Raw genomic sequence first — 27971 nt, forward strand, 5'->3', positions numbered from 1 at the left:
CTGGCAGCTACAGACCAGTTAAAGAGAGAATAAAGCTAGACAAGATGTTCTTCTCCAGGCGGTTTTAATAGAGCACAGATCATTATTTTTTTCCCTCTAATGATCCAGTACTTATATACAATGTATCGATAGTGGATTAAAAAAATATTACAGAATTGAAAATCTAATTTATACATATCAATTGCTTAAGCAAACAGCTGAAAGCAGTGGTGGAGCCAGAGGACTTCTGTAATCCCCTGTTTTGAACACTTCCAAAACAAAAGCACCATAGACTGCTGAAATTTAATTAGATGACCAGATCTACAGCTTTTTATTCAGATTTAGGCAAGGCACTCGTTAGGAAATACTTTTCTGTATGTACAACCTAAGAAACCACAGGGCAAAGCCAAGCGCCTGTCACTGTGCTGGGAGCGGCTGCGCCATGTGCATGGCGGGGGCCTGCATGGGCCACCCCTCCTGATGGTTCTGCAGCAGCCGGTACAGCTGCTTCAGGTGAGCCACGATGTTGTCCTTGATGTCAGGAGTAGAGATCTGGAGTCGCACACTGCCACTGTCAAAGGAGCGTGTGAAGTCACCAGAAAACATTTCATAGATCATGCGGGCCACAACTGGAATGACCTGTTCAGGAAGAAGCCAGTTGTTTTAGCCTAACGGTCACGCAGTATATTCCTGTTATTTTGCAGGAATCCCCTGGATGCAGGGGACGGCTCCCACAAGAACCTAGAGCACATCACAGACTGATGCTATTCGGCGCACATAGCATTTGTATTTGCTGTGACAAAACCCACCAGCCTTACTGGGGTTTCCTGGTGTCAGTAACCACAACAGAAAAGAACAGGTCTCAGGTATCCGTGGGCACCAATCCAGGGCCAACGCACCAGCCCCAGCCTTGCTTCACAGTGTCACTTCTCAGCCTCAGTTCCTACCTGAACCACAATCAGCTTCCTCTCCCTGGGCTTTCCATCAGGCCATTCTTCTCCAAAACAGAAGTATATCTCGTATGGTGGCTGTTTCTCAATTTGTCCTTTCTGATGGGCAATCAGCTCTAGGAAGAAAAGCAGAATGCTGCAGAGTTGTCCTCTTTCCACTAGAAACACGTTGTATCATCTCCCACCCCCTTGTATCATCCCAGGTCTTACCTACACACCGTTCCTTGTCAGAGCCACCTCTTACACACAATTGTATGCACAACATTATGCTGTACATACGCAACTACAGTTTACTTCTTGCACCCAGAGGAGCTTTCTTTAAAATCAAGATCCTCCAATGTTTTGCAGAGCATTACATGAGTGTAAGTTCATTTTCTTCTGATGTGCACCTGCTCCATGGTCCGCTGGAGTCAGGGAAGTGCTGTCACACACACACGAGCAAACAGATTCGTGCATCCAGGCTGAGCCCCAGTGCAAACCACCCTTAACAACAGTGCCAAGTGCCCAGGCCAGTATCCCAAGCTATCTTCCAAAAGCAGAAGTTACCTACCGCTTAGAAAAGTTTCCAGACAGAAGAGTTTGACTTTCTTTTGCCTCTCGATCAAATTTGGTGTGGTGGAGGAAGGCGCACAGGGACCAGACCAGTACACCTTGCACTGGCAGAGGCGGACTGCATAGATGGCATGGCCACTGACCTCCAGGATCAGTCCCCTGTCCATAACATCCAGCAGCCGACTTGTGAAGATCTTCTGCCTTTCATTGGTGATTTGCTCTGTTCCTGGAAACTTTACTTGCTCCAAACTAATAGGCCCAAAGAGCTCTTCCTGGTCTGGCATAGGACCCAGCTCTCCATAGAAAAGTCTGCATCCCTGCGGGTTGCTTACAGTCGTCGTCGCTCCGGTCTCCTTTCCTCGATATTCAAACTTGATTTCTAGGTCTGTCACTGAGAGAGAAATTGTCAGGCTGGCTTTCCTGGACCTTTGCATGTGCTGCATCAGCAGCAGAGACACACCACAGAATTTATGTTACACCAGGGGATGTTTAAACTATACACAATTCTCCATGCTAACAAGCAAAGACCCACAGGTAAAAAGGAAAAAAAAAAAAAAAAAAAAAAAACTAGTCTTTTTTTAAAGTGTGATGATGGAAGCACTATAAATCCATATACATACTTGGCAGAGAGCTGATCCAGAGCTCAGGGCTGCTGAAGAAGTCATGCTGCAGTGCAGTTGGGGGCATTTCCATATCTAGAGGTTCATTCTTCGGCCACACAGCTTCAGGGCTGCAGTTTTCTGCACTGGCTGGAGCCATTGGAGAATCTACAAAAAGGAAACAGTTCTCCAATAAACCGAGATTTTATTTCAAGCACGCACCAATTTACAAGCAAATACCTTCACTAACACATTAGCCTACACCACCAACCATTGATATTAAGAAATGGAAACGTCTCTTGAATAGGGACATGCTGAGATTGATTCAGTTCTTCCTCCTCTTCATCATCAAGATCATTATCCTTTTCATCCCATGGAGCTGAGCCAGTGGAACCTGCAAACAAGCACGTTCTTGTGGGTAGTCAGTGTGTAACACTGCGATGCATTTCTTGAACAAGTAATGTAATCCTCACATTGGCTCTGCACAATACTGGGAATTTATTTGTGTATTTTCCAAATAAGTAAAAAAAGGGAAAATCTGATCTGTACAACATACTATTTTCAGTTTAATACATAACTGTGGAAAGCTAAGGATACAGGCAAACTGTTGCCAATATTGGACCGTTCAGCAGAAAACATGCAACCATGTACAGCTTTAATAATTTTAGTACAGGTACGATGTGGTTCACAGTCCTCCTAGTTTAAGTACAACCGGGCTTACGCATGGCAGCTGCTTTCTGCTGCACGCACAGGCAGCTTGAGAGTTAATGCCACAGAGGGAAAGGAACTTGCGTTGGACAGATGCCTGCTCAGTAACCAGCCCTGTGTCAGCAAGGCCCTCACCTGGATTAATGATTGATCCCTGGGACTGCGGGATATCGCACACTTCATAAATTTTAATAGGATTCATGGGCACCTCCTTGGTGCCATCATACATCAAATTAAATTCCCGGCTTTTGTTAAGAGCACATCGAAGCTGGGCTTTCCACTTTGCAGGGTCTGGCTCATCGACTCCTTCCTGGTACTTTCCCGTTTCCACAGCCCATGCCTGGGGACAAAGTACACTGTGCTCAGTCCAGCCCTCTCAACAGAGCAGCTTTTATCAGAAATCAAATTTTCAGACAAATTCAATGTAAAATTCTTCTCTTGCAGAAGTCTTAACTATAGCTCTTCTGATAACAATTCCCACTTTAATAATTTTTCCCATTAAAAGAAAGGGGAGAAAGAGGATGTAAATCCAAATTTTCAAAACCATTAGCCATTCTGAATGTGCATCTTCATACAAGTTAAGAAAGTATAAATTGTACTGGATTGTGCACTGAGTTTTTCTAGGTGTCTCAGGTCCAAAACCAGAAGTCATTTTCGACAGTGAGCTTCACTCTGCACAGGAGGAAGGGGCTTGGTTAAAATGGAGTGGAAGAGCAGCCACAGACACCCAGCTGGCCCTCTCCCTCTCTCACCCCACAATCGGACTATTGGTCCAAGATCCCTCCAAGGCAGAGGTCAGAAATTCCTCCAAGGAGTGCAGGAGTTATAATGAATCCCTTGGGATGAGACTATTAGGGACTGCAGTGATGAGTACTAACAGTTTGTGGTGGACATCTCAAGATTTATCTAACAGTACTTAATGGTTTGCTGCTAAGAACAAGCCAGCTACCACATCCTAAACCAAGCAGATGAAGTAAACAGCAGTAATCTTCCAGAGCCTAGGCAATCAGACATGGTCTGGCCTTTGGTGGTTGGAAAGAGTTAAAGAACTCAACACCGTCTCAGGCTGTGCCAAGTCTGGATCCAGGTGCACAAAGTGGCTTTTCTGAGGTCAAAGAAATAGGACAAAATGTGCCTGGAAAGAGCTACTGAGATGCCTGTCCAGCTCCTGAGCCAACAATTCAGCCCTTTGTCTCTGTTTAAGAACCATGATATATCCAAGCCTTCCCCTCCCTCACCTTGAAGATGGTGTTCTCCTCCTCGTGCTGCGGGCTGTGCCGAGTCGCATGCTTCCAGGGGATCTGAAACCGCTTTGCTTCTCGGTTTAGCCAGATGAGGCCAGGATACATACCGCTATCCACCTGGGCTACCAGCCACGGCTTCAAGCGAACTCTTCGCGGATGTAACGCCATCGTCTGCAAAAGACAGGGATAATACTAGACCAACTGCTAAAAGTTAGTTGAGACTCATATGCTTTAAAAAAAAAAAAGTAATTTAATGAAAAAGGACCCTATGCTGTGTTACTGCTATTGTTTGTTATGTTACTGCACACTGAAACGGCTCATTCAGATCCAGCTAGATGACTCTTCTGACAGGAGGCATTACAAACGCATCACTAAACGGGGAACATAACTGTTACAAGAACAACAACTCATTATTAAATATTCCAGGTAAGCAGAGACGGCACATTATTTGTGTTAACTGGGTGCGCGGAGGGCGAGCCCCGATCAAACCTGAGCTGTGAAGGCTGCACAGGAGAGAAAGCCACAAACAAGCCACAGCAAGAACAGGCAGCAGAATTTCAAAAGCCTCCACGTACGCCTTAGCGAAGGGCCTATCTGATCCTGCTCTTCTCCGGTGTGTCACACCTGCATCGAGGAGGGAAAAACTAATGTGCCCCAGCTGAGGTAAAGGTGGAAGCATCAGGCTGAAGCGGAGGGGCCTGTTTTATCAGACAAGTGTGCCTCAGAGTCATTTTGTGACTTTTTCATGAATGCTCTGAATGCAGTATCATAATTCACAAACATTGCTGACCCATAATAACCAGGATGTTTATCCAGAAGGACAGTAACTGCAGGTCTGCCAGCACTTGTGCTAAAAATCAAGTGATGATGACTTAAGGTTTAGGTTTCTGGGTTTTTTTTTAAAAGTGCTGTAGTTAACTGATCAAACCTGTTGTTAAGTAGCCCTTTGTTGCTACTACATTTGCAGCCAACCAACAATATTTTTCTTGTGCAGAACAGATACAAAGCCAACAAACAAAATTAACGACTGTCCCTCTGCAAGAAGAGGGAGCATTTGGTATCTTTAGATGTTGGGAGGGAACTTTTATGCTACATGTGTGCTTAGAAGGTGTATCTCCCATATTCATTTGCAAATCTTGAAACAGATGTGAGAAATTAGAAATATTCCCATTAATAAAGCAGTGACAGGATAAGTAAAACCTTTGCCATAAGCCCTGAATACTGCTGTAGGAGTTGCAAAATGTGTCTAGTAGCAGAGATAGAGAAGATTAAAAAACCCTATCCAAGAACTAGTCTAGGAACAGATTTTATTTGTTCAAATACCTGCAGATCCCATTCAGTTGCAAGTGTTCATACAAAATTAATCTAACAAAACTTACTTTATCTGTTAAGCAAAGAAAAAGTTTAGATTCAATTGGAAATCATCTTTTAATAATAGTTGGAAAACGTGCTTCAGCAAGGACCTGCGCACGTTAGCAGACTGCTTCCCAGGAACTGCAAAGGATCAGAAAGCAACTGTCAAAATTATTTTTGTGTTTCTGAAGCTCTGCTGTATTAGTTATCCATGTTGAAAATGCTACCAGAATCAAACTTTCAGTAGTGTTTTTGCAAAGACACGAAGTCCAGGTTAATCCCAGACTTATAATTGAGACCAAAACCAGGTATCGATTTTCCTTGTAAAGGAAGAAAAGAAAAAAAAAAAAGTGACTTCTCATCATAATGAAGAAATCCTAACTAAAGCTTCTTTCCACAATCTCTTTTACACTTAACTTTCCAAGCAGTCCCCTCTTCTACTCTGTGTACAACACATTTGCCAGACCAGGAATAAATTCAAACCCACACACCAAGGAGGAAAATTCATGCCTCTCATCAACCAAAACAAATTCGGTCACATGGAAGGTGTGCTGGTGCTGCCATACGAGGTTTGAATTGTCCCTTGGATCACAGACAGGATCACAGACAGCATCTGTCAATACGTGACATTACAATGCTTTATGGCCTGTTATCACCACAGACTTGTTGACACAATAACCAAGAGCAAATCAACTTGAATCCCATTGCTCAGCTCAGACGGTGAGTCAGCCTCCTACAACCTTCAACTTCGATCCGGTGGGATCCATGAATGCCGGAGGCTGGTCCCGCTCAGAGAGCTGCTAGGGTGAGCTCGGGGAACGTCATCACACCACGAGCTGGATTCGCCAAGGGAGCCTTGGCCCTCACTCAACACCCATCAGTGCACATACCCAGTTTGCTTCATTCCCACTCAAATTGGCTGGGGGGTGGCGGTGTAATTAGCACCCCCTCTGCTGCTAATGCATCTCTAGTCAGTAACGTAATTATTCCCTGCACCCCAGTTATTATAACTGAGACTTTTTCCATGGAGGCAAGATGATGACCCCAAGAACAACTCAAGCGAACTCGGGACTGAGCAGGCACGCTGCAGCCACCTCACCGAGTGGCCAAGGTCAGGGGCATCCCCGGTGACCGGCGGTGACTCTCGGGGCTCCAGCACGGTGCCAGCCAGGTTAACAAGACGCAGCACAGCAGGAAAAGGTGACCGGCAGCCTGTCTCAGGCTTCCTCCACAGATATTTTTCACCCTCCGCCTGGGTGCATGCAGTGCTCCTGCTCCACCCTGCTCAAGCCCCTAAAGGAGGATGGGGTCTTCTCCAGGTCCATTGCTGCGATGCCACAGACCTCATTCTGTGCTTGTTATCTTCGATTACATTATCCCACCTTTCATGGATATGTATGCGTTATTTTCAAAGACAAGCAGCTCAACCCTTATTAGCCTTCCTACAGAGAAACAGGCTGGGTTTTCATCCCAGTGTCTGACACTTACCTCCCCACAGCGGAACCTACAGCTCCCACGCTTCGGGGTTCCGTACATCACCTCTCCCGCGGCCCGCCGTGCTCCCTGCCCAGCGCCCCCAACCCCAGCCCGGCGCTGCAGGCTGGAAGGGGCCGGAGCCGTGAGCGGTAACGGGGGTCCTGGCGTGGGGTCCGAAAGCACCCGTGGGTGACCGGGGCGGGGGGGGGGGGGGGGGCGCAAATCTCACCCTCCCGTAACTTTAGGCCTGGGTTTACACCAACTTGAAAGACGTAGCCTTGGGCTAACCCGGCCCAAGCCGCGGGCGCGGAGCGGGAATGGAGCAATAAATCAGCATTTTCAGCGGGTTTCGCTCCCCCCGGCTGCCTGCGGACCCCCCGCCCCGCGCTGCGGCCCCGAGCCGCGCCCCCTCCCACGGACACCCGCCCGTCCCGCACGCCGGGGCCCCGCCGCCCCACGCGTCTCCCAGCGCCCCCCCCAGCCCCACGGAGGACGCACCACCGCCGGGCGGGGCCGGTCCCCACCGAGCACCGCGACCCCACAGCAACTCACCGCTCCGGCGAGCAGGGGGCCGACTCCTCGGGTGGGGGGGGGTTCCGTGCCGCCCAGCGGGGCCCACGCGTGGGCGCAGCGGCGGGGAGCGGGGCCGCGACTCTCACCGCCCGCCCTCACCTGCCCAGGTGCGCCGGGCGCAGCCGCGCCGCCCGCCCCGCCCCGCCCCGCCGCTCGCCCCGCCCCGCCCCGCCGCTCGCCCCGCCCCTCGCCCCGCCCCGCCCGCCCCCTGCGCAGCGCTGGGGCCGGGGGTCGCGGCTCGAAGGGTGCTTGGCCCAGCGCGGAGCGAAGAGCAAACGCTCAAGTCGGCTGGGACCGGCGGGGTTGCCTCAGGAAAGGGTTAAAGCTCCCTTCGTGCCGCCAGCCCCACCTGCGGCTGCGGGGGGGCTCCGCGGCGTGGCCCCTCGGCCGGGCTGCAGCCCCCTACCGCCGTCCGCAGGTCTCATTGCTTTTTCTCGTAGGTGGAGAGCCGTGACTCAGCGGTGAATCTTGGTTTCAAGAGATCATACGATACTTTACTGTTCGGTTTCAATGAGCCGGAAAAAGCCAGTGGGAATTTCCCTTCTTCCCATCATGAACATTAGGGATGGTGCTGCGTCCCCGTTTGGGAGATGCTGACTCGCATCCGAAGCTCAATCCTGTGCCAAGGCTTCGGAACTATACAACATCTTGAAAATCTTCACCCACAAAGACAACGTTAATTCGGCATTTTTCTTGGAAAGTTTGCCTTGCAAGGTGCCAGGTGCAAGGCAGATACTTCAAGCTTCATTCATCACTGAAATACAGCTGCCCCGCGGTAACGCTTTACCAGGAGTTTGCATGTAGTAAAATCTTTCTGGCAATAAGCAAAAGGCAGTAGGTGACACTCTAAGGTTACCCTTTTTGGGGTAGCACGGCCGTGGTGGGCTTTAGCTGCATTTGCTCAGTTATACCGGACCATTTTTACATGCAAAACAAGGAGCAGGAGCTCCTCTAATAGCTTCTACCACATCATTGTTCCTGCTGTATAAAAACATGCAACGGTCCAGCCAATTCGGTGAGCAACTGGGAAGAGACACAGAGCTGTTGGGCTGAGCTTCTGGCCAAAGTATGAGGGATCTTTGATCTCTCAGATGGGTCAGCACAAAAGTTGCCGCTCATCCTCCCTGCATTCCTGCTGTCTGTGGGTAAATTTAAGGATGCTTCAGGTTTGCTTTCTTTGTGGTCTGGTGCTCGGGGAGCGCTGGAAGCAGACACCAGCAGTGATGCTGCACACTCACCCACATGCCTTGGGCTGTCAGAGAGCTGGGACCAGCCCTGGGCACAGCTTTGCTCTTTCTTGGCCTGCTGTAAGGTCACTTGAGATTGCCCAAGCCGCCGAGAGGGGTCTTAGGGCAGGTCAGGGCTGGAGTATTTAAAATAATGGAGCAATGTGGCAAAACAAGGCGAGAGCTGCTCTGGCGTGGGCGAATGAGCTCGCCTTGCCTCCAGTTTCACTAAGTTGGTCCTTTCAGGCCGGGCAGCTGCGTCCACCTGCACCCTGCAGCCTTTGTTACAGCCTCCACTGCCTCCACCGAGTGGTAACGCAGATGCCAAACAAATGAGTCTTCCCAGCTCTCTGCAGGGTTTGGTGGTTTTTTTTTTCTTGAGTTTCTACCAGCCTCTGCCGAAGCATGTGGCAGCGTGTTGGGTTAGTGAACTGACGGGAAGTAAGTTGTCTTTTTCCATGCTCTTGGCTGTGAAACTCTGCAGCTTTTGAGCTGTATAGGTGATAATCTAGGGATGGCTCGCTAGGCAGGACATGTAATCAGATGTTACCTTTTGCAGCTGATCATCCAAAGTGTTCACTCTGAAGTATAAAGGATTGATCCTAACCCTTCAGGCAGCCAAATAGCACCAACCTCTTTATTGCAGTGTTTTCTAGGAAGCATTCTATTTCTTTTTAGTTCTGCCTGCTTATGTTTACCTGTATCTGCATCTTGTTTCCAAATCAAATGAAGAAATCCTTTGGCTGATAAACAATACTTCATAAAGTGACATCATGCTGGCTGAGAGACAGCAGCTCTTTCAGTACAGTCTGCAGAGAACACACTTGGGACAATGAGAGTATAGGCAGAGGAATTTTCATACCAGGAGCTATAGGATTTACTCTATTTCAGTGCCAAATTAACATCAGTACTTTTATCAACATGATTGTATGTCATGATACCTGCAATAGCAGGGGCTAGGCTTTGTAACCCAGGTCTCTCACGGCCCTTTGTTCCTCCTGGAAAAGGCAGTAGTCATCAAAACAAAGGGGAACCATTTTCTCTCCTGGGAACAGATCACTAAGTTCCCATAAGGCAAAACAAAATTATGCAATGAGGCAAGACAATGTCCTGGGCATGTGGAGTCTTGCTGCTCTCGGCACTCGCATTCCAGCGTGCAGCTTCGGTGCAGGAGGGCAGCACAAAATGGTGGAAGGCTTCACACCAGCGCGTGCAAAACTCCCCACTGCGCCCCAGGCAAAAGCACGATGAGCCCTCTGCACCCCTGTCCCGGCAGCAGCACCTCTGCTGCTTTAAAGAAAACCCGTGCCCTCACCTGATGCTAGCAGAGATGATTCAAGAAATAGGGTTGAAGGAAAAAGCTATTTCTTTACATGGTATATGGTAACTGAGCATGGGGAAACGGAGAATGCAACAGAAGTATCGTATAAGTACCACTGACTGTGGCTGCTAAAGACTTCTTTCGCGTAGGTCTAGCGAAGAGACAAATGCTGGGGGACAGATCCCATATAACTTTTTTGGACGAGCCAGACCTCAAGCTGCTCTGCTGCAGACAAGTGATCCTGGAGCCAGGGGCTAAAGCATCTACAAAAGGACGGGCTGAGTTTACTAATTGTGTTGCATTCTTCTAGGCACAAAGATATGCAAACGGGATTCCTCTACATTATTAGGTTAAAACGCACCATTTTGTTGAAAGAGAGCAGTTTTAACCTTTTTAGCAACCCCTCTGGTCCTTGCCACCCATCTTCATCTTGCTGCTGTACTGCTTGTAGCCTCTTCTTGCTTAAGACTCTTAAGAGCGAAGCCATGTATTGCCTGGGTACCCTTATGCACAGAAGTACAAAGTTATACCATACTGCCGCAAATCTGTATGTACATGTAGTACCTCTGATGGGTTACTTACAGGTATGAGTAGATTCAGAGCAAACCCTGTTCTTACAGGAGGATATGAATTGCTGCACTGTTCTGTAGTATCAAATTTTAGACTGATTCCTAGCCAGTGTTTTTCCACCTGAGAAACTCTTCTATTCTAAAGTAGCAGGGGGAAAAAAAGAAATCCAAAAAAAGTGAACAGTTTAAATCCTTCTGGGCCTTAGCACTGCTATAATAGGGAATCTATTGTTTCCTATCAATACTACCCCAATCCTCTTAAAAGAGGAATCCCACCTGGATGCCGGGCTGGCTCAAACACGTTTATACCTACAGGTCATTGCTTTCTGGCTGACACAAATAATGGCTGGATGCAGAACACAGCGTGTGATACGGATGAAAGCTGGTGGCTCCAGTAAGGAAAGGAAAGAAGAGCAGGAGGCTGCACGGAGCGAGGGGGGGCTTGATCTCTGGCTGCGGGTGGCTGTGAGCTGTGCTGCCAGGCTGGGGGGAGCGGCTGCAGGACAGAAAGAGGCTGGGGTGGTTGTATGTTGTACCTGCAATAGAAGTGGTAAGAGTAAGCAGGAAGTGTATTTCAGCAGATAAAAGCACAAGAGAGGGAAGGGGAAAAGGAAAAGTCCATACTTAATAAAATATCAGGCAATAAAATGTTCCTGTTGCTCCTGGGAGTTTTAAGAATGAATTGTGAAATGAGAGAAATGTGCATATTTGTCTGTGTGTATTTACTGGTTCTCCTGATCTGTACAGAGTGAAGCCTATAGTAGGTATTCAATTAACTTTATGCATTAGCAGCTTTTTTTCATGTGAGCCGTGTTACTTGATTTGTCTTATTTTTTTTAGGGTTTGCTCTCTGCAATTGTTGTTTGTTACTCCGTCCTATTTCACTGAAACATTGGGTATCCCCCACAAGCAGGTGATACATGCTGGTATCAAAAAAACTAATGTTAGGGAAGTTTGCTTACAATCCCTTTTTGTTTTCTAGAAATACTACAGTAAAGTGAATGGGGTTATAAGTCATGTGTAAAGGGAAGACTGGCTCCCATTTTCTTTGTTATGAAGGCATTAAAGTGCTGGAGGACCCTGAGCCTCTGGGATCTGCTCCTAAATAGGGCACAGCTCAGAACACCTGAAGGTCTCTTACTCATGGGTGAGAATCTCCTAATGATCTTAGCTATTTTTATACATGCCCGATGCCACACGTTATACTGCCCTAATGCAGAGAAGCAATTCTACAATCACCAAGCGAGCACACAAGACCGTGGTGGTGAAAACTGCAGGAGAGAAAGAGGAAGAAGAAAGTAAAACACACACAAAAAGGTGAAATAGCAAGACACAATATTGGCATCAAATAAAGGAACAAGACAGGGAGAAGAAAAAGAACAAAAAAACCTAAAGGTGATAAAAGGACCGTACAAGCAAAGGACTTTGGCAGCGTTTTCCTTTTGCTCCTTCTTTTTTTAATTTTGCTTTACGGAGCAAAATGGGACAGCAGTTCACCAACGCCGAAGGGGAGCAGACGGAGATTGATGTTGCAGAACTGCAGGAATGGTATAAGAAATTTGTGGTTGAATGTCCTAGTGGGACCCTCTTCATGCACGAATTCAAGCGGTTCTTCGGGGTCCAGGATAACCGTGAAGCAGCAGAGTATATTGAAAACATGTTCAGAGCTTTTGATAAGAACGGGGTAAGTGGTGAAGGGTTTTTACAATTATTTGTCTCATAGTTTGCACATTTTCTGTAAATTGGGTGTGGTTTGGTGCAGTTCTCACCATTGGTGCCATGCTTCATGAGACTAAGGCAAGGGGGATGGATCTGCTGGGGCAGAAGGAGCACATGCTGCACTACTGTGTGGGCTGGTATGGATTTACCTTCTCATAGGTCTGTACGCAAATTAAAGACAGAATGTACCCTTAAGGGACTAAGGAGGGATTAAAAGGTTGACATTTAGGCAGTTACATTTTGAGACTGTATTGTTGAAAGGTCCTCAAATAGCCAAAGTTGCTACATGGAAAAAAATATCTATCTGTTATGATAAAGAGGGAATTATAGTGGAGAAAAGTCCTATTCAGGCTTGCTATACATTGAAGGAAGCATATATACAGTATGAATAGGTGGCAGGTAACAAAATATTGATTTTAGCTGATCAAAAGCAAAGGAATGCTGAACAATTCAGACATTCTGGTTTTGATTCCCTTTGCTGTATTTGTCATTAGACACCTGGGAAAAGTGGGCTTTCTGGTTTAGTAGCAGTTCATGCATACCCATGTGCTGCTGCAAAAGCCAGCGTGATACTAGCCTGCGATATTTTAGATACTCAAAAGAAATGTGATACAGTTGCCTTTCTCATCTTGAAATGGCTAAGCAACGGTGGCCGAACAGTTCAGGTTTGGTTGGTTTTTTTTTTCCTGAAGGTCTTGATCATATTCAAAATACAGGGTTATTTGTTGCTGTGTATCAAGATGGGAAAAGAGGAGACAAGTCTGTCATCTCGGATATACCAATTTCCCTTAAGCTTCCTTTAAAACAAGAGGCAAAGTCACACTGAGGTAACAACAAAAGTAATTTTTTGGGAAAGGATAAAGAAGCTATGGAAGGCATGGGCAGGTCAGACTTGTCTCAGAATCTGAAGCTGGCAAAACCCAAATTCCTGCAAAAACCTCGAAGTCCAGGTCCAAATTCAGTTCTGAAAGCTGTTCAGAAAGGGTTGCAGAGCAAATGGTACACATAAAAAGCAAAGTCCCGTTCCTAGTTTATAGGGTTGCCTAGTAAGGCTGAAAATCTGTTTTCAAGGGATGCTGGTACTTGCATTTATTAGGAACGCTAAATTAGTCCTGGGTTCATGCTTTTGCTTAAATATGCCCATGGTATATAATCAGTTGAGCAGGACTCAACAGTCTAAAGGATCATTAGGAATATGGTAAGAAAACAAACAATTCTCTGTTTGCCTTGTTATGCTTGCTGGCCTCCACAGCCCAGGAGCAGCAGTTTTCACTTGCGGAGTAAGTAACTGGCGGAGGTTTTGGTGCCCCCAGCAGAGCCTGCGGGGGGGGATGAACAGCCCAGATCCTCCAGAGGGTTCTGTTAACTGGGTGGGAAGGCTGAGCGGGGGTACGGGGATGAGGACGGGGCTGAGCCCTGGGGTGCTGCTGATCTGCATGCCGGCCATCTGCTGGAGGCTGCCGAGGAGCCCTGCTTCCCCGCCACCTCTGGGTTTTGAGGAGGATGAGCACTCGATGTGAAGCTTTTATTGTGGGTATCATTGTTGCTCCATCCTGAACGGTGACCTTTCATTGTCATAGTCTTGCTCTGGTGACTCAAGATCAAACGAGAGGCAAGGATGGAAGGAAGGGGTCATGGCTGGGTGTCGGTCTCAGCAATGAAGCAGCTGTGGTCATTGAGAACATTGAGAAGGGCAATCCCTTCCCAAAAAGTCAACACCTCCTGCACTGGTCCTCATCCGCCTCCCCATCCTCCATGTAATCTGTCTTGTCTTGGGGTGTTTAAATTGCTCACTCCTGGGGTCCTGGTGGGTGTCCCCCCTTATTGCACTGCAGGAGGATTGCTTTGCTCTCCACTGTCACGCTCCTCATGGCTCATCCTGGGTGCGGAGGGGTACGGCTGTGCTTGCTGATGGCCTGGGCTGGCACAACTCTTCTGCGAAGTGATTATATAAATAAATAGCTGTCCCAGGGGTTATCTTTTTGGCAGTTTTTCTCCAGGTTTTGTAAGCAGTTTTCTATCAGCCATACCCAGTTAAGTGTCATTCAGCTGCTGCTTTTCTGTTTCGACAGGATAATACCATCGATTTCCTGGAATATGTAGCGGCCTTGAATCTTGTTTTACGAGGAAAACTGGAACACAAGCTGAGGTGGACATTCAAAGTATATGACAAGGATGGGAACGGTTGCATAGATAAACCTGAGCTGCTGGAAATTGTTGAGGTAAGTAGGCATTGCCTAATCACTTTTTTTTAAGCAATCGCTGTTCTTTGGCAATGTAATGATGTTATATGGGTTGGTGATAATTAGGTTTCAAGGCAGCTGTGGGGAGTGATGAAGTGAAAATGCCTGACCTTGGTGAAAGGGTTCAGTGGTTTGGAGCCCGATGGTGTGGCTGAGGGATCACTTATACCCCCTGTGGCCAGCCTGGCCCCTGCTGCTGCTGAAGCTGTCCAGAAGTGCAGCACCTGGGTGCTGTAGTGGAGCTCCTGTGTCTCTGCACTGCCTTCCCGTTCCACCTTCCTACAGCAAGATGCGTGGCACTGGCCAGTGGAAGAGGGTTTCGCCCCGTGTCCCTTACAGGAGCCAAGTTTCCTGCCCAAGGAGCTGCTGGGAATGCACTGAGGGCACAAATTAGTACAGAAACCGCTTCTGTAATTGTTCCTTTCTGGGTTTCTGCCGTGTTCTGTGCTTAGCTTTGAAGCACAGTTTAGTGACTGTGTGAGGGTGGGGGGGAGGCATGGGGCTTAGCAGACAGCCAGACACAGGGCACCTGGGTGTCACTGTAGGTGAATACCCTGGCGATGGTGCTGGATCACCCCTGCACCACAGGTGCTGTTACCCTCACACAGCAGTGCTTGTGAGGCTTAATGCTTATCAAACGTTGTAGGATCTTGGGTGAAATGCAATGTCAAGGACACAGCAGAAAGGGCCTGCTTTCCACAGATTCCTTTTTCACAGACTGGGAAGTCTGACCAGCCTGTTACCTGCAGCAGCAGCAGCGGTGTGGGAGCATCTGGGGAAGCTCAATTATAGTTTTGAGGTCAGCAAGGAATTGGCCGGAGCTGTGTTAGGCCCTTGCTAATCCCCTTTCTGGGCAGACTTCAGACAAAACCTGTCAGCCTAAGGAGTAAAGTTAATAATGAACAGGTGGTTGTCATGGGAGGAATAGATAAAATCTTCCCCTTTCCAGTGACAAAGTGGAACAGAAACTATGGTTCAAAATATGTGCTAATACAGGTTTGATCTTGCAGCTGGGCCACAAGTTCCCTGGGAGAGAGGGCTGGGTAAGTCCAGATGTGCCTGGCCTCAGATGTTAGGGAAAAAATCACTCTCAAATGTCAGATGATTTTCCCGGTTTTTGAAACTCTCTTTGCAAAGGAACCCTGAGGTCTCACCAATATGCGTAGGGAAAACAGGAGGACAGCAGCTTCAAAGAGCAAATGAAATAATCTGCGGTGTGTGTGAGCGTAAGGTTGGAGGTTTCATTACAGGTCTGAGGCTGCTGAGTGGCAGACCTTTCTAGAAAGGTTAAAACCGCAGCCAGTGTGAGAGACCTTTACGCTATTGGGAAGATAATGGAGTTCACTGCTTCTCATTTTCCAGCCCTTCTCTTAATCTGTGGACTTCTTTTCAGTCTATCTACAAGCTGAAGAAAGTGTGTCGGTCAGAGGTGGAGGAGAGGACCCCGTTGCTCACGCCGGAGGAGGTGGTGGACAGGATATTTCAGTTAGTGGATGAGAACGGGGATGGTAAGTGACTGATGGCTCAGATCGCATTCATGCGCAGTGAGGAGTTATCTGTGCTGGGCAGGCTAGCTTTAATCACGGCTATCTATCGAGAAGTCACTCAGCATTGTTAGTCATGTTAGACACGTTGGGTTTGGTTCTGGTCTGTTTGTTAGAATCAAGAGAAACTTGGTGCTGCAGGACGAAATAGTTTTCATTGTTATTTTAATGTAAAGTGCAGAGGGGTCACTGTTCTGTCGGGATTTTGCCACACCGTTCTCATCCTCTGAAAGCCCCAGTAGCCAGAGCACTGGTCCCAGGCCCAGCACAACTAGCCTGAGCAAAGACAGTGGCTCCAGTTGAACTGGAGCATGCAGGATCAGACTTGCAATCGTCCTGGAGGAGCATGTGCAAGCTACTGCCCCATTCCACGTTAGCCCACGGGACGGGGCAGGTGTGAATGCGTTGGGTTACAGCGCGGTGGTTTGTCTTGCAGCTAGCTGGCCTTCCCCTACATGGGGAAATGAAGCCTGACTTTTGTCTTACTAGCATATTTTCTGAAACTCAGATGGCTTTTACTTCCTGCCACCTTCTTATCTGTCATGTTTTGTCTTCCCATCCTGTGTCCTCCTCATCTCACCCACAGGGCAGTTATCTCTTGATGAGTTCATTGATGGGGCCAGGAAAGATAAGTGGGTGATGAAGATGTTGCAAATGGATGTAAACCCTGGGGGATGGATCTCTGAGCAGAGAAGAAAGAGTGCTTTGTTTTGAGAAAATTGGGGTTTGATACAGCTGAAAACCCGATGCTGACTACAACTGTGGCTCTCTTACTCTAGGGTGGTAGTGGCTTTCCTTTTTATTACAATCTCAGCACCCAGATGAAAACTTCAGTGGTTTAAGAAGCCATATCTCAATCTAAAACCCATGTGCTTCATACTGCTGGTACCCAGAGACTATTTTTGGCCCATGAATAACTATTTCTGTGTACACAATACCATGTTTGCCAGCTCTGGTTTTTGGTTACACCCCAAGGAACAAACTTATTGTGGCTTCCTGCAGTGGATCCTGGGCAGGGTTTTATTCTGATGACAGGCTGGATGGGGAAGTGAGAAATCCTGACACAGTGGTACTGTCTCCAGTGCGGACTAGTTGCATCACTCATGCCTGCAGAGATACAAACAACATCAAACCCAAAGAGACACCAGAAGAGGTGCTCTGGCAGCCTTTATGTATGTTTAGTAGACTACACTAATGTAAAATTATTGAACACTAGCATATCACTATCAAAAATGAGAATTGGATTATAAGCGATAGCCAAAACAATAGACAGAGCTGAGGAAAACCTAATGTTTGGGCTGGACAGGTGGAGCAGGAACTCCTTGCATCTCCCCCGTGTGAACCGGAGTTTGTTCCTTGTACCTGTTCAGAGACCTGGGTTTCTGTGGGGCTGGAAAAATGCAATTTCCAAACAGTGAGCAGCAGTGGAAACTGTACTTCTTGACAGTCACATTCAGAGGACAGATTTGCACAAGTGTGATTCTGCTCCTTTTTGGAGCCCCTGTTTCTTACTGAACCATCACTCTAGAACAGCTTTTCCTGCCCTGTGGAGACTGAATGAGCTCCAGGAGCTCCAGGACCGTCACTGCACTGGGAGGAATTTTGTGTGGAAGGGGAGAGAAGGGAAGAGCAGGGTTTTGCTCGGCGGTGCCTCTGTAACAAGAGGACTAGCACTGCTTTATCGGCAGGACCACAGGCTGGAACAAGTGACAGAAAATCTGAGGGAGTTACGGCAGTAGTACAGTGGTTTTACACTGGACTTAATTTAGCCACCAACTATAGATATAAAATTTGCACAGGTTCTAGGCTGAGCTCTGCTATTCTAATCCACATTCCTACATATATACGTGTATCTGGAAAGAGATTTTGTGTTGAACCAACATTTTGGCTCACCTTTATTAAATGTATTGGCTTATTTGCAAGAAAAATTTCCCCAGGGAAGTAACATGAGATTGTTTTATTTTAATTTTCCCATGGGACCAGGGGGCCAGGTCATGCCCATGAAAAGATTTGCAATCCTTTTTTTGTGGCCTTTAATTATGACTGCAGTATCTTTCATTAGTTCATTAGTTTGCTGGTTTGTGGTCTCATCAATTTGACCGATGTTCAAATTCAGGAACTAGAGGAAGTATTCAGGATAAGGCACAATCAGTGCTAGAGTTCAAATGCATATACATTTCGACTTCTAAATAACCTTTCTAAGAGTTCTCTGTAAATACACACTAGCTTGTGACATGCTTACTTATAGGAACTGATTAGACTCCTGGTTCATGCTGTAAGGCAGCTGTTTAAAGCTTGTTTAATTCAATAGTTTATCAGCCAGAGATCAGAAAGAAAAATCTTAACTTCTGAATTGGGGCCCTGGAAGAAAATATTCACTTTACTGATTTTTTTCCAACTTGTGGACAAATGTTTTCATGGGAGGATACAAGTATCTAATTCCTTAAATTTCAGCATCTCAACCAACATTAACACGCTCTGCTTCTCACACAGTTGTTAAGTGGATGTTTAGTTCCTACAGCTGCACGCTGCAGGTTTGCTTCAGTGCTTGAAATTCTCTTGTTCTGTTCAGCTGGTCAGATCAGGCGGGGAAGGAGCTGGCTGGCCCCCCCACGCCGGCAGTCCTCTGCTGCGGTGGTAGAGGGCATCCTAACACTGAGCACTTGGGCAGTTGGCAGAAATTTTGTAACCATGAATTTAATAAAGAATCATTTATTACAATTCTGCTTTGTAGTATTTATTTTTCACTTTGAAGGTGAAGACCTGTGTGAGCACCTGAGTGTCTGACCAAAACTGTAGCCTTTAAGACTTAGGTAAATGAATTAAAGGGAGTTGTGAGGTGTGACAGCTAACCTGGATGAGACAAGTGTAAGGCAGAGATGCTGCTGCTGTTGTGGATGCAGAGTCAGAAAGGAGTCTTTCTGGTTAACTTACGTGTAATGACAACAAAAAAGGTAAGTGTAGAGTTAAAAATAATTTCTCTGGATGCATACAATGAAGTGAGCTGGCAGCGCTGCAGTCACGTGGCCCCTGTTTTAACCCTGCTGGGGCTGAAATGGGAACCTTGAAGAATTTAGGGCTCCAAGTGTTGGACTTGGCAGCCAGGTGGTTCCACATCCCCTGGCCTGGGCAGACCTAGGATGGCAGCGGTGCACACGGCCGGTAACGCTTGTGTGAGTGCTGGCATAACCCAGTGGAAAATTGTTCCTCTTATCGAATGCATAATCTTTTGTCAAGAAATCACAAAGTGCTTTAGTCTTAGTCCTATTTTTAAATCCATAGGTATAAACACTTTGATCTCTTCCCAAACTCAGTTCAACATTCACATCAAGCTGTTTGCCAGGCATTTTGCATAATCCATTTTCCAGACTTACAGGCCAGCTAGAATTGGATTTGACTGATCGGATTTCTTTTTGGTCTAAACTGGGAAACAGGATGGTTTGGAAAAGGCAAATGCTGTGTGATTTTTCTGAGCTTCTACCATCTGCTCTGATGTTTGATGCCCCTGAGGTTGGGTAGGATTGAAGGTGAAACAAACGGGTTAGAAAGCTGAAGGTGAGGCTGTTGTTGAAGGGGGCTGATGGGGAGAGGCACCAGGGAAAAGGAGCCAGGGGGGTATCGCATCCTAAAATACTACAGAAGGTGCATTCCTGGGGAAAGTGCTGAGCAGCAAAATGATGAGGCTGAGAAAAAGAGAGGATAATTACATTGAACTTGATGCTTAGCCATATTCTTCATTTGTCTATACACTTGATGTTCTGAGAGGGGATGTTCGCCCATGGGTAGCTGGAGTTTGGTGGCTGCCCAGAGGAAAGATTTGTGTCCAGGTCATTCCCAAAGCACCCGTGTGCAGCCTCCCCTTGAAAACATCGTGCTGAAAAACAGAGTGGCCAGGCAGGGGCTTACACATCCCCATGCTGATTGCTATGGGGACTTTTTGTGGTCTTGCCGCACTGTCATTTTCTCCCAGCACCCATGCTCAGCTCTGGCAGTATGGGGAAACCTTTCGTTCCTCCTCCTCTTCAAAGGAAAGTGCACCTCAGGAGTTTAGGAAGTATCTCGAGCGTATTACCCTGCTGAGATAAATGGCATGGTGAAAAACCGAAAGCTTTTAGTGTAGCTGTAACTCTTAACAAACCTGGCACCAGAGACTTGTCCCAGGTCATGGCAAAGGGGGGGCAGAGGTGGGACCTGCTGTGCAGCCCTGTCAGCCCCTCACCACGGCAGCTCCCAAAAAAAGCCTCTCCCATGCTCACCAGAGGGGCTGTGCTGCCTCATCACCAGGGATATTGTCACAAGAGTGAGCAGTGCGTCTGTGCTGGCACCCAAACAGCCACCACTAGTTTGAAATAATTATGCCTGAGTTAGGGCAAAGAGAGTCACAATATTAGTTTTTAATTATTTTTAATTTGCTTTCTTAGAGGCTGAAATAACATCCTTTGGAGAGAGACGCTGAGGTTTGAAAGGTGCCTTCGGCCAGCCAGCAGTTCTGAGACAGCCCTTTTAGAATAACTTTGTCTTTATAAATAGAAATCGGGCTTGTCAGGGCTGCTTCTCGCAGCTTCTGGGGCACGCAGAGGAGAGAGCTGAAGGAAGCACGGGCAGGACTGACCGTGTCTCTCAAGCTCCCTCCTCGCTGCTGTTGTAAAGACAAAGTGCGGTAACTTTTGTGCCGGTCTTTTGAGGGGGAATTAATGTTGTTGCAAGAAGTATTGCACCCTGAGTAAACAGCTCAGCCTGGCTCTAACAAGACAATTGCAGCCTGTTCTTTCTTGCACTGGTGTAAGCGGAGTGGCTGGACAAGCTGGCCCATCAAAGGGTTCCTCTCTGTGACCCATGGTTTGTGCGCCCACCCAGCACCACCGGAGCCCGAACCGGGCTGTCAGGGGCCGTGGCTGAGCATCCCACACCCGCTGCCTGTCTGGGCAGAGAGCAGGGGCAGGAGGGACCTGTGGGGCTGCCACACGTGGCCCAGAAGGCAGCAGGGAGGAAAGCAGGAGGTGCCTGGAAATGTGGGAGGGTAAAGCAGAGCTCTGAAAGAAAGAATTGTAGGACTACCCAGCGGGTGAGGTTTTATTAAAGCAAGCAACGCTTGCTCAATGCAGATGAGGTTCAGAAGAGCAGGCAACACCCACGGGATGCAAGAACCTCAGGGAGCAGCCCCTTTTCTGCCCTGATTCTGAAGAAAACAGACCTCTCCCCACGCTTGTGCTGTTCTTGCAAAAGAACTACCTTAACAAAGCCAAAACAAAGGTTCCTGCACTTGTACAAGACAGCTAATCTGTCCTGCTGGAAACAGAACGATCGATTGAAAGAGAGAAAAAACACAGCCTGGAATAATGTTGTAAAATACCTTTATTAGTTCACTATAACACTGGAAGTACAAAAGCTTCCAGGTAAAACACAAAAAATTAAAAAGATGCACAGGAAAGATGGTCAGAAAGTTGCTTATGCATTGCAAATATTCAGTGCTAAGTAACAAGTCTTTCAGCTGGACAAGAAATCCTTCCTGGTGTCCTGTATTGCCTCACTGCACCTGAAACTTGCTCCCATCAGATGAGGAACCTCCTCTCCAGGAGCAGCTGAGGCACAGCCCCCGCTAGGTGCGGGAACAGAGGGGGGGGGGGGGGGCAAGGCTACTGCTGCCGCAGCCTCCCTTGTGCGTATGCTGGCTCCTGGGCACGGCCCCTGCTCGTGGCACCAGCAGGTGAGGTTGCTGTGCCCAGGATGCTGTATTAAGAGGTGACTGGGTTTAATTCCACAGGGGATGGTACTTGAGCCCACTGTGCTGTGGGGGTGATGGTACCCGTTGCCTGCTCAGGAATACTCAGGTACTTGTGGCCACTCGTGGCACGGACACTGTGCCTAGCCCGTCTCCAGCAGCGCACCCCTCTGAACTCCATGCAGGCGATTTGCTGCTGCTGCTGCCGTTAAAACCACCTGATGCTCGAGCGTGCCACAGAGTGTTACTGACAGGAGAGTTTAAGTTTGTCATAGAGGTGATAAGACATGCAGGAATATTCCTACAAACATCAAAACTTTCCCCTCTCAGGTTACTGCCATTGCAGCCCTTCCAGATATTTCAAGGAGAAACATGCCCCTGAAGTTCAGATGGTTGTTATAAAAAGGCACCATTCTATGTTTTGAATGCTTTTAAACAAAGAAAATCCACTGCATTCACCACTCCCCTTTTTCTAGCTCATAGATGTTTTTACCTTAATTATCCCTAACAATTGCTAACAGAATAACAAATCAAAGACGGAATGACCAAAACCGCTGATCTTGTGCTCTGGAAATATATATGGGAAGAGAAGGTTCAGGTTTGCTGTTGAGGTCCTTTGGGGATCCCTTCTCACCGGGGCCAGGTGCCAGGCAGCCCTGCGGTTCGTCCCCCACAGACGCTGGTGTTGGCCACTGCCTTGGTGTGAAATTTGAGGTTCCCTTGGTGCGTTATCTAACTGCATCGCCTGGTGCCGCTCCCCCTTCCCGGGGGGGATGAGACTCTACCCCCGCTCAGCAGCAATATCCAGAGCACCCAGGCCAGCAAAGGGCCCCGTTGGCAGCCCGGGGGAGGCTGTGGGCTTCCAGCGTGACGAGCAGCTGTCGCAGCACCCTCTCCGCACAGCAGCCTTCCCCTCACCGGCTGGCGCAGCGGGGCCAGGCTGGGCCAGGCAGTCCCAGTGGGCCCCAGGCTCCCCACACCATCTGCCAGGGCAGCAGCGCCTTCGGAGCAGATCCTGGTCCCTGTGCTAGCGGGGGAATCTACCGCGGTCGCACTGGTGCTGGGACAGCTCACCGGCTGCCACCACCGCAACCCGAGTTGTTTGAGTAATGTGAGGGGGGAAAGGTAGAGATGCAGGGAAGCATCCTGGGAGCCTACTGGGCAGGCTCCGCTGCCTGCTCCAGCTCGTGCGGGTTCTTCCCGTCGTTCTGGATCAACTGGACGATGTGTGTCAGGTCCAGGCTGCGGGTGAGGATCTCGAGCAGCACTTCGTCCTTTTGCACGCCCTCCATGAACTCCTCCAGGGAGAGCTCGCCTGCGAGAGCACGTTCAGAAAAGGTCCGTTAAATCCTGCAGCCTTTCTCCCCCCGCCACCGCCTCGGAGCAGCCCCCCAGCAGTGGCACCGACTATAAAATGGGACCTTTCCTGAGGGCTTGGGTCTGCGTGTCGTACTCCCCAAACCCCATCACAGCTAAACCCCGTGCAGATCCCCGCCGGCATGGCGAGGGGCAGTTTGCAGCATCCCCTCGGGCTGGCTGCAGCCCACGGAGCGGCTGGGGAGCCAACCCTTCACAGGGAGCTGCTCTCTGCTGGCTCTCCCCATGTTTTGGGACATCCAGCATCTGGAATTGCTCTGGCCGACTGAACCGGGGAAGGTGGAAGCAGTATTTGGCATTGCATAAGAAAGTTCCTCACCGTCTCCGTTTATATCAATTTTGTCGAACACCATGTTTGTGAATTCCTCAGCTGTCATCGTTTCATTGCACCGGTTGATAGCTCGAATAGCCTGGAGGGAAAGAAGGACACAGAGGACAATTACTGAGCGTTGCATAGGTTTGGGTGTCCATCGGCACAAGTGGCTGAGTGACTGCACATGAGAAGCCAAACTTTTTTTGCAGGCAGTTAGGTTCTAAAGGGAGTAAGTCCTTTCTAAAAATCTGGAGATTAAAATAACTTTAAAAGGCAATCAATGCATTAAGAGATTAAGTGGGCATACTGAGACAAACCAGGAGCTGTTCACCTCTGAAAATCCTTAGATTAAATTCAAGTGCTTATCTCAGCCCGGGTTTCAGTGGACGTGGTTAAGCAATGTGCAAAGAGACGAGGGGTTGCTGCGTGTCGGAGCGTGCAGGTGCCCGTGGAGGGTGTTCGAGACAGGTCTGGCCAGGGCAGCCAGCCTGGCAGGAGCACCAGCGGGGGACAAGCAGCTGGTTGGGCCAGAGCCTGCTAATTGTACCAGGGAGCTGACTTTTGGGTTGGAATACCCTTGTTACAACCTTCTTAGCTACCTGTGACTGATGACAGTTGTCCGTGATAGAAACGGGAAAAGCTGAGCCCACTCACTTTGAAGATGTTCAGCAATTCTCCCCGGTCAATGCAGCCGTTCCCGTCCACATCGTAGAGCTTGAAATACCACCGCAGCTTCTGATCCACCTTCCCTTTCAGGACCAGACTCAGAGCTGCCACGTACTCCATAAAATCTATGTAGCCATCCTGAAAGCAGAAGGTTAGAAGCTAGGTGAGATGAAAAGCAAAGAGTCAGGCAGTAAGTGATTTTCCTGGTGTCACTTTTGGAAGTCCCCGCTGGAAGACCTCAGCGTGTGGCCACCACCCTGAGAGCAGGGGCTGGGGGAGCAGCAAGGCTCCGGCACAGGTCCCCGCGTGCCCACCAGTTAAAACCAATGCACCATACGGTGAGGGCTCCATGTGAATCTGTGCAGAGCCGTGGCATGCTGGTAACAAACCGACTGGTGTGTGCACCTGGCCTGAGGACTGGCAAAGCCTCGAAAGCGAGCCTGTGCTAAGGAAATCGCTCTATGCAAAGCAGTGGTAATTGAGCGGTCAAAGAGGAGCAGGCTTATGCAGATGAACCCTGATGGTTAGGTATCTGAAGGATTACCTAACCTTACCCTGGCTGCACACACCTATAGCTCTTCGCTGCAAAAGGGTCTCACATGCAGACCTCTGGGAGAGGAGTGAACTACGGAGTTACCCCAGCATGTTGCTGACATCTCAGGCCGGGCAGGCGCTGCTCTGTCCCTCTGCCATTTGTGTGTCTGCTTCACGTTTGATCACGTCAAAAGCACAAACAGTTTTATCTTTGACTTTCCTCCTAAGTGTTTGCTCACCACCAGCTCACTCCACAGCATTAAGAGACGTTCGGCTGGACCCGCAGACTGCTCTCCAGCCAGGTTACCAACGCAAAGCTGCCGGGGTGAGCTCACGTGCCAGAAACCTGCCCCCAGACGTTGCCCCATGACCTTCACAGCCTGTAGGAAGCCTGCTAAAGTGCCTAGTGCCTCCACACAGCGCGTCGATGGCACACACCATGAAGGCACAAAGCACTTTGGAGGACAATGGTACCTGCTACAAACCACAAACAGCCTTCGTTAGAGAATGAACCAGTCTTGTCAATGAACAGAGCCACCGGAGCATGGGGCCGGTTCAAGAAAAGATCATCTGCTTTATCCCACTGCTGCGGGAGCCAGATTAGGTATAAATAGCTCCTGAGCCCCCGCCAGCAGGATTTCCTGCACACCAATTCCCTCTTCAGGCAGGGCCAAGGCACAAGCAAGACACCTAAGGGATTTAGGACCGGAACTGTCTTATTTTTGGTGGGATTAAGCCCACTAAACCCTTCGGATTGTCATAAAATAAATTTCTCATCTCACGAGGTGCAATTTCAAATCATTTGCAAGTAAAGGAGGATGTTGTTTCCTCTCGGAGACACAGCATCCATCTGCTTCACTGGCTCGGCTCCTGAGCTGGGCAAACCGTGCTCCCAAAGGTGTGCAGGTGCTCCGGGACTGCCCTGCTCCGGGGCTCCGGCTCAGCGACAGCCTGGGGTGCAAAGCCTCTCCGCAGGGAGCAAGGGACCTGAGCTCCTTATCATGTGGGACTGAGCACATGTAATAAAATCAATGAAACTGTAATCCGGTTATAATTTAAAACAATAGAAAAACAAACCCACGCTGTTCTGTAAACCATAGCTCCTGCCACGCTGCATGGCTCGGGAACTCACTGTTTCTGCATGAATGCAGCGCTTGTTCTCACGCTGCTCGCTTGTTCTTTGCTGTCACAACATTCGATATTTAAGGATTAAAGGGCACTTCATTTTAAAGGGATCACAGGCTACCAGATAAAACCCCCACTATTTCAATAATTTTAAACCAAAAGGAAAATATAAATTCTGAAAGAAGTCTATATTCTCCCAGAGCAGTCGGCAGCTGAGGAGGTTTTGCTGACATTTTTTGCCTTACATAACTTTTACAATCTAGAGCACCAGACCATACGTACTTACATGCACATCTGTATTGCACACACACAAATACACCGCACACCATCACACGCAGGGAGCAGAGCACAGCCGGTCCCTGCACGGGCTAAGTGGGAAGGACAATATTTACCTTGTTAAAGTCAAATGTCTCAAACATTTGCTCAACGTATTTGTTCGCTGATGGACTCAGGTTCTTCAAGCCAAAAAACTGTTTGAACTCATACAGGGTGAGCTGGCCAGACGGACACTCCGTCATGAACTTCTTGTACCACTGGTGGCACTCGGTAGTGCTCAGCTCCTCCACGGCTTTCCCGTCCATGTTCCCCATCTCCACACCAAGTGCTGGTCACTTTGCAGCCAAAAATGGATGTTTTCTGAAAGTCAACGGCTTGCTTTTAAATTCTGCTTCTTGCCTTTAAAGTCCAAATGTCCCTAAGCACTGCAGGGATGACAGTATGGGGAAAAACCAGACTGCTTGGCGCGTGGGCTGTACCGCTTCAGTGGTGGTGGTGATGGATGAAGAAGACACCTCTCCCCAGGAAAACCCAAAAGCACAGGACCCTCCTTGGACATGCGGGTGGCATTTAAGCACCCAGCAAATCCCTCCCCGGCCAATGAGGCTCAGGAGGGTGATGGGCTCCTGCCAGGCATTAAGAGCTCAGGGTTAAAATAGAAAGGCGGTAAAATGGGAATCTTGCAGATTACAGGCCCAGCAGGAGATTATGAGGGTGGAATTTTCTCCATGATGATGTAATCTCCTAATCCACTTCATTTATGATTTTGTGTGGGGTCACACGAGCGGTAACTTTTGCATCAAAATCAGAGTAATAAGAAAGAAAGAAAAAAACCACTGGGAAGGCGCTGTGCTGTGTTACTGTCTCTTCGGTGCCCCGCAGCCTGCGGCGGCTGGCGGGTTGCCAGACGGGCTGTCAGCTTGAGCCTGAAATTCAGGGAGGGGGAAGTGCCGTTGCAGCTCCTACAAGAGATGCTCTGAGGGTAAATTTGGTGTGCTGAGACAAACATAGAAACATAATTGCTTTGAATGGTAAAGCTTTAAGTGCTTTAAATGAAGACACCGGATGCTACGGTGACCTTCTCCCGGGGCAGCTCCCTCCCCTCCCAGCGGCTGGGTCCCCGTGTTCCGTCTCTCTGGTCCTGCCAGCTGAGTGTTTCTTCCACGGAATCTCCCCACTTGTGGCACGTCTCCGGAGCGTGTCCTGGCTGCTGCATTACCAGCACTCTGCTGACACCGGTGGGGTTGAATTCACAGCTTTGATTTTCATTGATGATGAATTACCATGAAAAATTCTCCATGGAAACATGACCGAAACTAATGTTGTTTTACTCTGACACACAGCATTCAGAGGAGGACTGGGAGATAAAAAAGTATATCCTCAGGGAGCAGCATGGGCCAGCTCCTCCACTAGAAATGAAATAAATGTGACTACCGGATCTCCACCCAGAGAGCCTGACCCAGAACACTTACTTTTTTATATCTGGCAACTTTAAGGCAAAGTACCCAACTTTTACATGTTGCAGCGCTCGGTATTGCTTCTGCACTGAAGCAAATTAGAAATAGCTCTGCTAGAGCAAGCGGTCACACAAGTGTAAAACAGTTAGGAAAAAGGAAGTAGACTGAGGAGCGCTAATTGGATGTGCTAATCCTGCACTCACCGGCGGCAGCAGGGCCAGGTCCCCACCGTGTACAGCACCTGTGAGCAAGGTGAGCCTTCAGCGGGTGCCCTGGGCTCTGAGCCACCCACTACAGGGGGCACGGCTGGGGTAGGCCCTCCTGAAGCACACAGAGGGGTTGCGATATTGAGGCATTCATTACTAGCACAAAGGTTGCATATTAAATGTGGATACAGGCTCGCCAACTCTTTCAAGAAGTACTTGCTGAAGGTGCATCCTGTTCT

The 27971-nt window shown here is 48.5% G+C and overlaps 3 protein-coding genes across 4 annotated transcripts; 1 reads left to right on the plus strand and 2 right to left on the minus strand.

Moving 5' to 3' along the window:
- Positions 1-47: 47 nt before the first annotated feature.
- IRF6 (interferon regulatory factor 6) lies at positions 48-7557 on the minus strand. Of its 2 annotated transcripts, none has more exons than XM_037410679.1 (8): positions 7414-7557; positions 4027-4203; positions 2924-3128; positions 2352-2474; positions 2102-2248; positions 1480-1872; positions 927-1045; positions 48-618 (listed from the first exon to the last, which is right to left on the minus strand). In XM_037410679.1, the coding sequence occupies exons 2-8, from the start codon at positions 4198-4200 to the stop codon at positions 397-399; spliced, it is 1383 nt and encodes a 460-aa protein (XP_037266576.1). In that variant the 5' UTR covers positions 4201-4203; positions 7414-7557; the 3' UTR covers positions 48-396. The 2 variants fall into 2 exon arrangements, with proteins under 2 accessions (XP_037266576.1, XP_037266575.1); XM_037410678.1 differs by lacking the exon at positions 7414-7557 and adding an exon at positions 6874-7035.
- Positions 7558-11755: 4198 nt separating this feature from the next.
- Positions 11756-18777, plus strand: GUCA1B (guanylate cyclase activator 1B). The gene is made up of 4 exons (XM_037410682.1): positions 11756-12234; positions 14342-14491; positions 15906-16020; positions 16643-18777. Exons 1-4 carry the CDS (start codon positions 12031-12033, stop codon positions 16768-16770), a joined length of 597 nt encoding a protein of 198 aa, XP_037266579.1. The 5' UTR covers positions 11756-12030; the 3' UTR covers positions 16771-18777.
- Positions 18778-21393: 2616 nt separating this feature from the next.
- On the minus strand, positions 21394-26621 carry LOC119158563 (guanylyl cyclase-activating protein 1). The gene is made up of 4 exons (XM_037410681.1): positions 26186-26621; positions 24123-24272; positions 23475-23565; positions 21394-23093 (listed from the first exon to the last, which is right to left on the minus strand). Exons 1-4 carry the CDS (start codon positions 26381-26383, stop codon positions 22933-22935), a joined length of 600 nt encoding a protein of 199 aa, XP_037266578.1. The 5' UTR covers positions 26384-26621; the 3' UTR covers positions 21394-22932.
- Positions 26622-27971: the final 1350 nt, after the last annotated feature.

Source organism: Falco rusticolus, chromosome 17 (assembly GCF_015220075.1).
Source record: "Falco rusticolus isolate bFalRus1 chromosome 17, bFalRus1.pri, whole genome shotgun sequence".
NCBI lineage: Eukaryota > Metazoa > Chordata > Aves > Falconiformes > Falconidae > Falco > Falco rusticolus.

Coding starts and splice junctions, on each gene's coding strand:
- IRF6 (XM_037410678.1), bottom strand. CDS start 6,921: ATGTACGGAACCCCGAAGCGTGGGAGCTGTAGGTTCCGCTGTGGGGAG. Junction 4,204..6,873: donor GTAGGTTCCGCTGTGGGGAG/GTAAGTGTCAGA, acceptor TGTCTTTTGCAG/ACGATGGCGTTACATCCGCG. Junction 1,873..2,101: donor CTGGATCAGCTCTCTGCCAA/GTATGTATATGG, acceptor TTTCTCTCTCAG/TGACAGACCTAGAAATCAAG.
- GUCA1B (XM_037410682.1), top strand. CDS start 12,031: ATGGGACAGCAGTTCACCAACGCCGAAGGGGAGCAGACGGAGATTGAT. Junction 12,235..14,341: donor GAGCTTTTGATAAGAACGGG/GTAAGTGGTGAA, acceptor CTGTTTCGACAG/GATAATACCATCGATTTCCT. Junction 14,492..15,905: donor AGCTGCTGGAAATTGTTGAG/GTAAGTAGGCAT, acceptor ACTTCTTTTCAG/TCTATCTACAAGCTGAAGAA.
- LOC119158563 (XM_037410681.1), bottom strand. CDS start 26,383: ATGGGGAACATGGACGGGAAAGCCGTGGAGGAGCTGAGCACTACCGAG. Junction 23,566..24,122: donor AATTGCTGAACATCTTCAAA/GTGAGTGGGCTC, acceptor CTTTCCCTCCAG/GCTATTCGAGCTATCAACCG. Junction 23,094..23,474: donor AATTGATATAAACGGAGACG/GTGAGGAACTTT, acceptor GTGCTCTCGCAG/GCGAGCTCTCCCTGGAGGAG.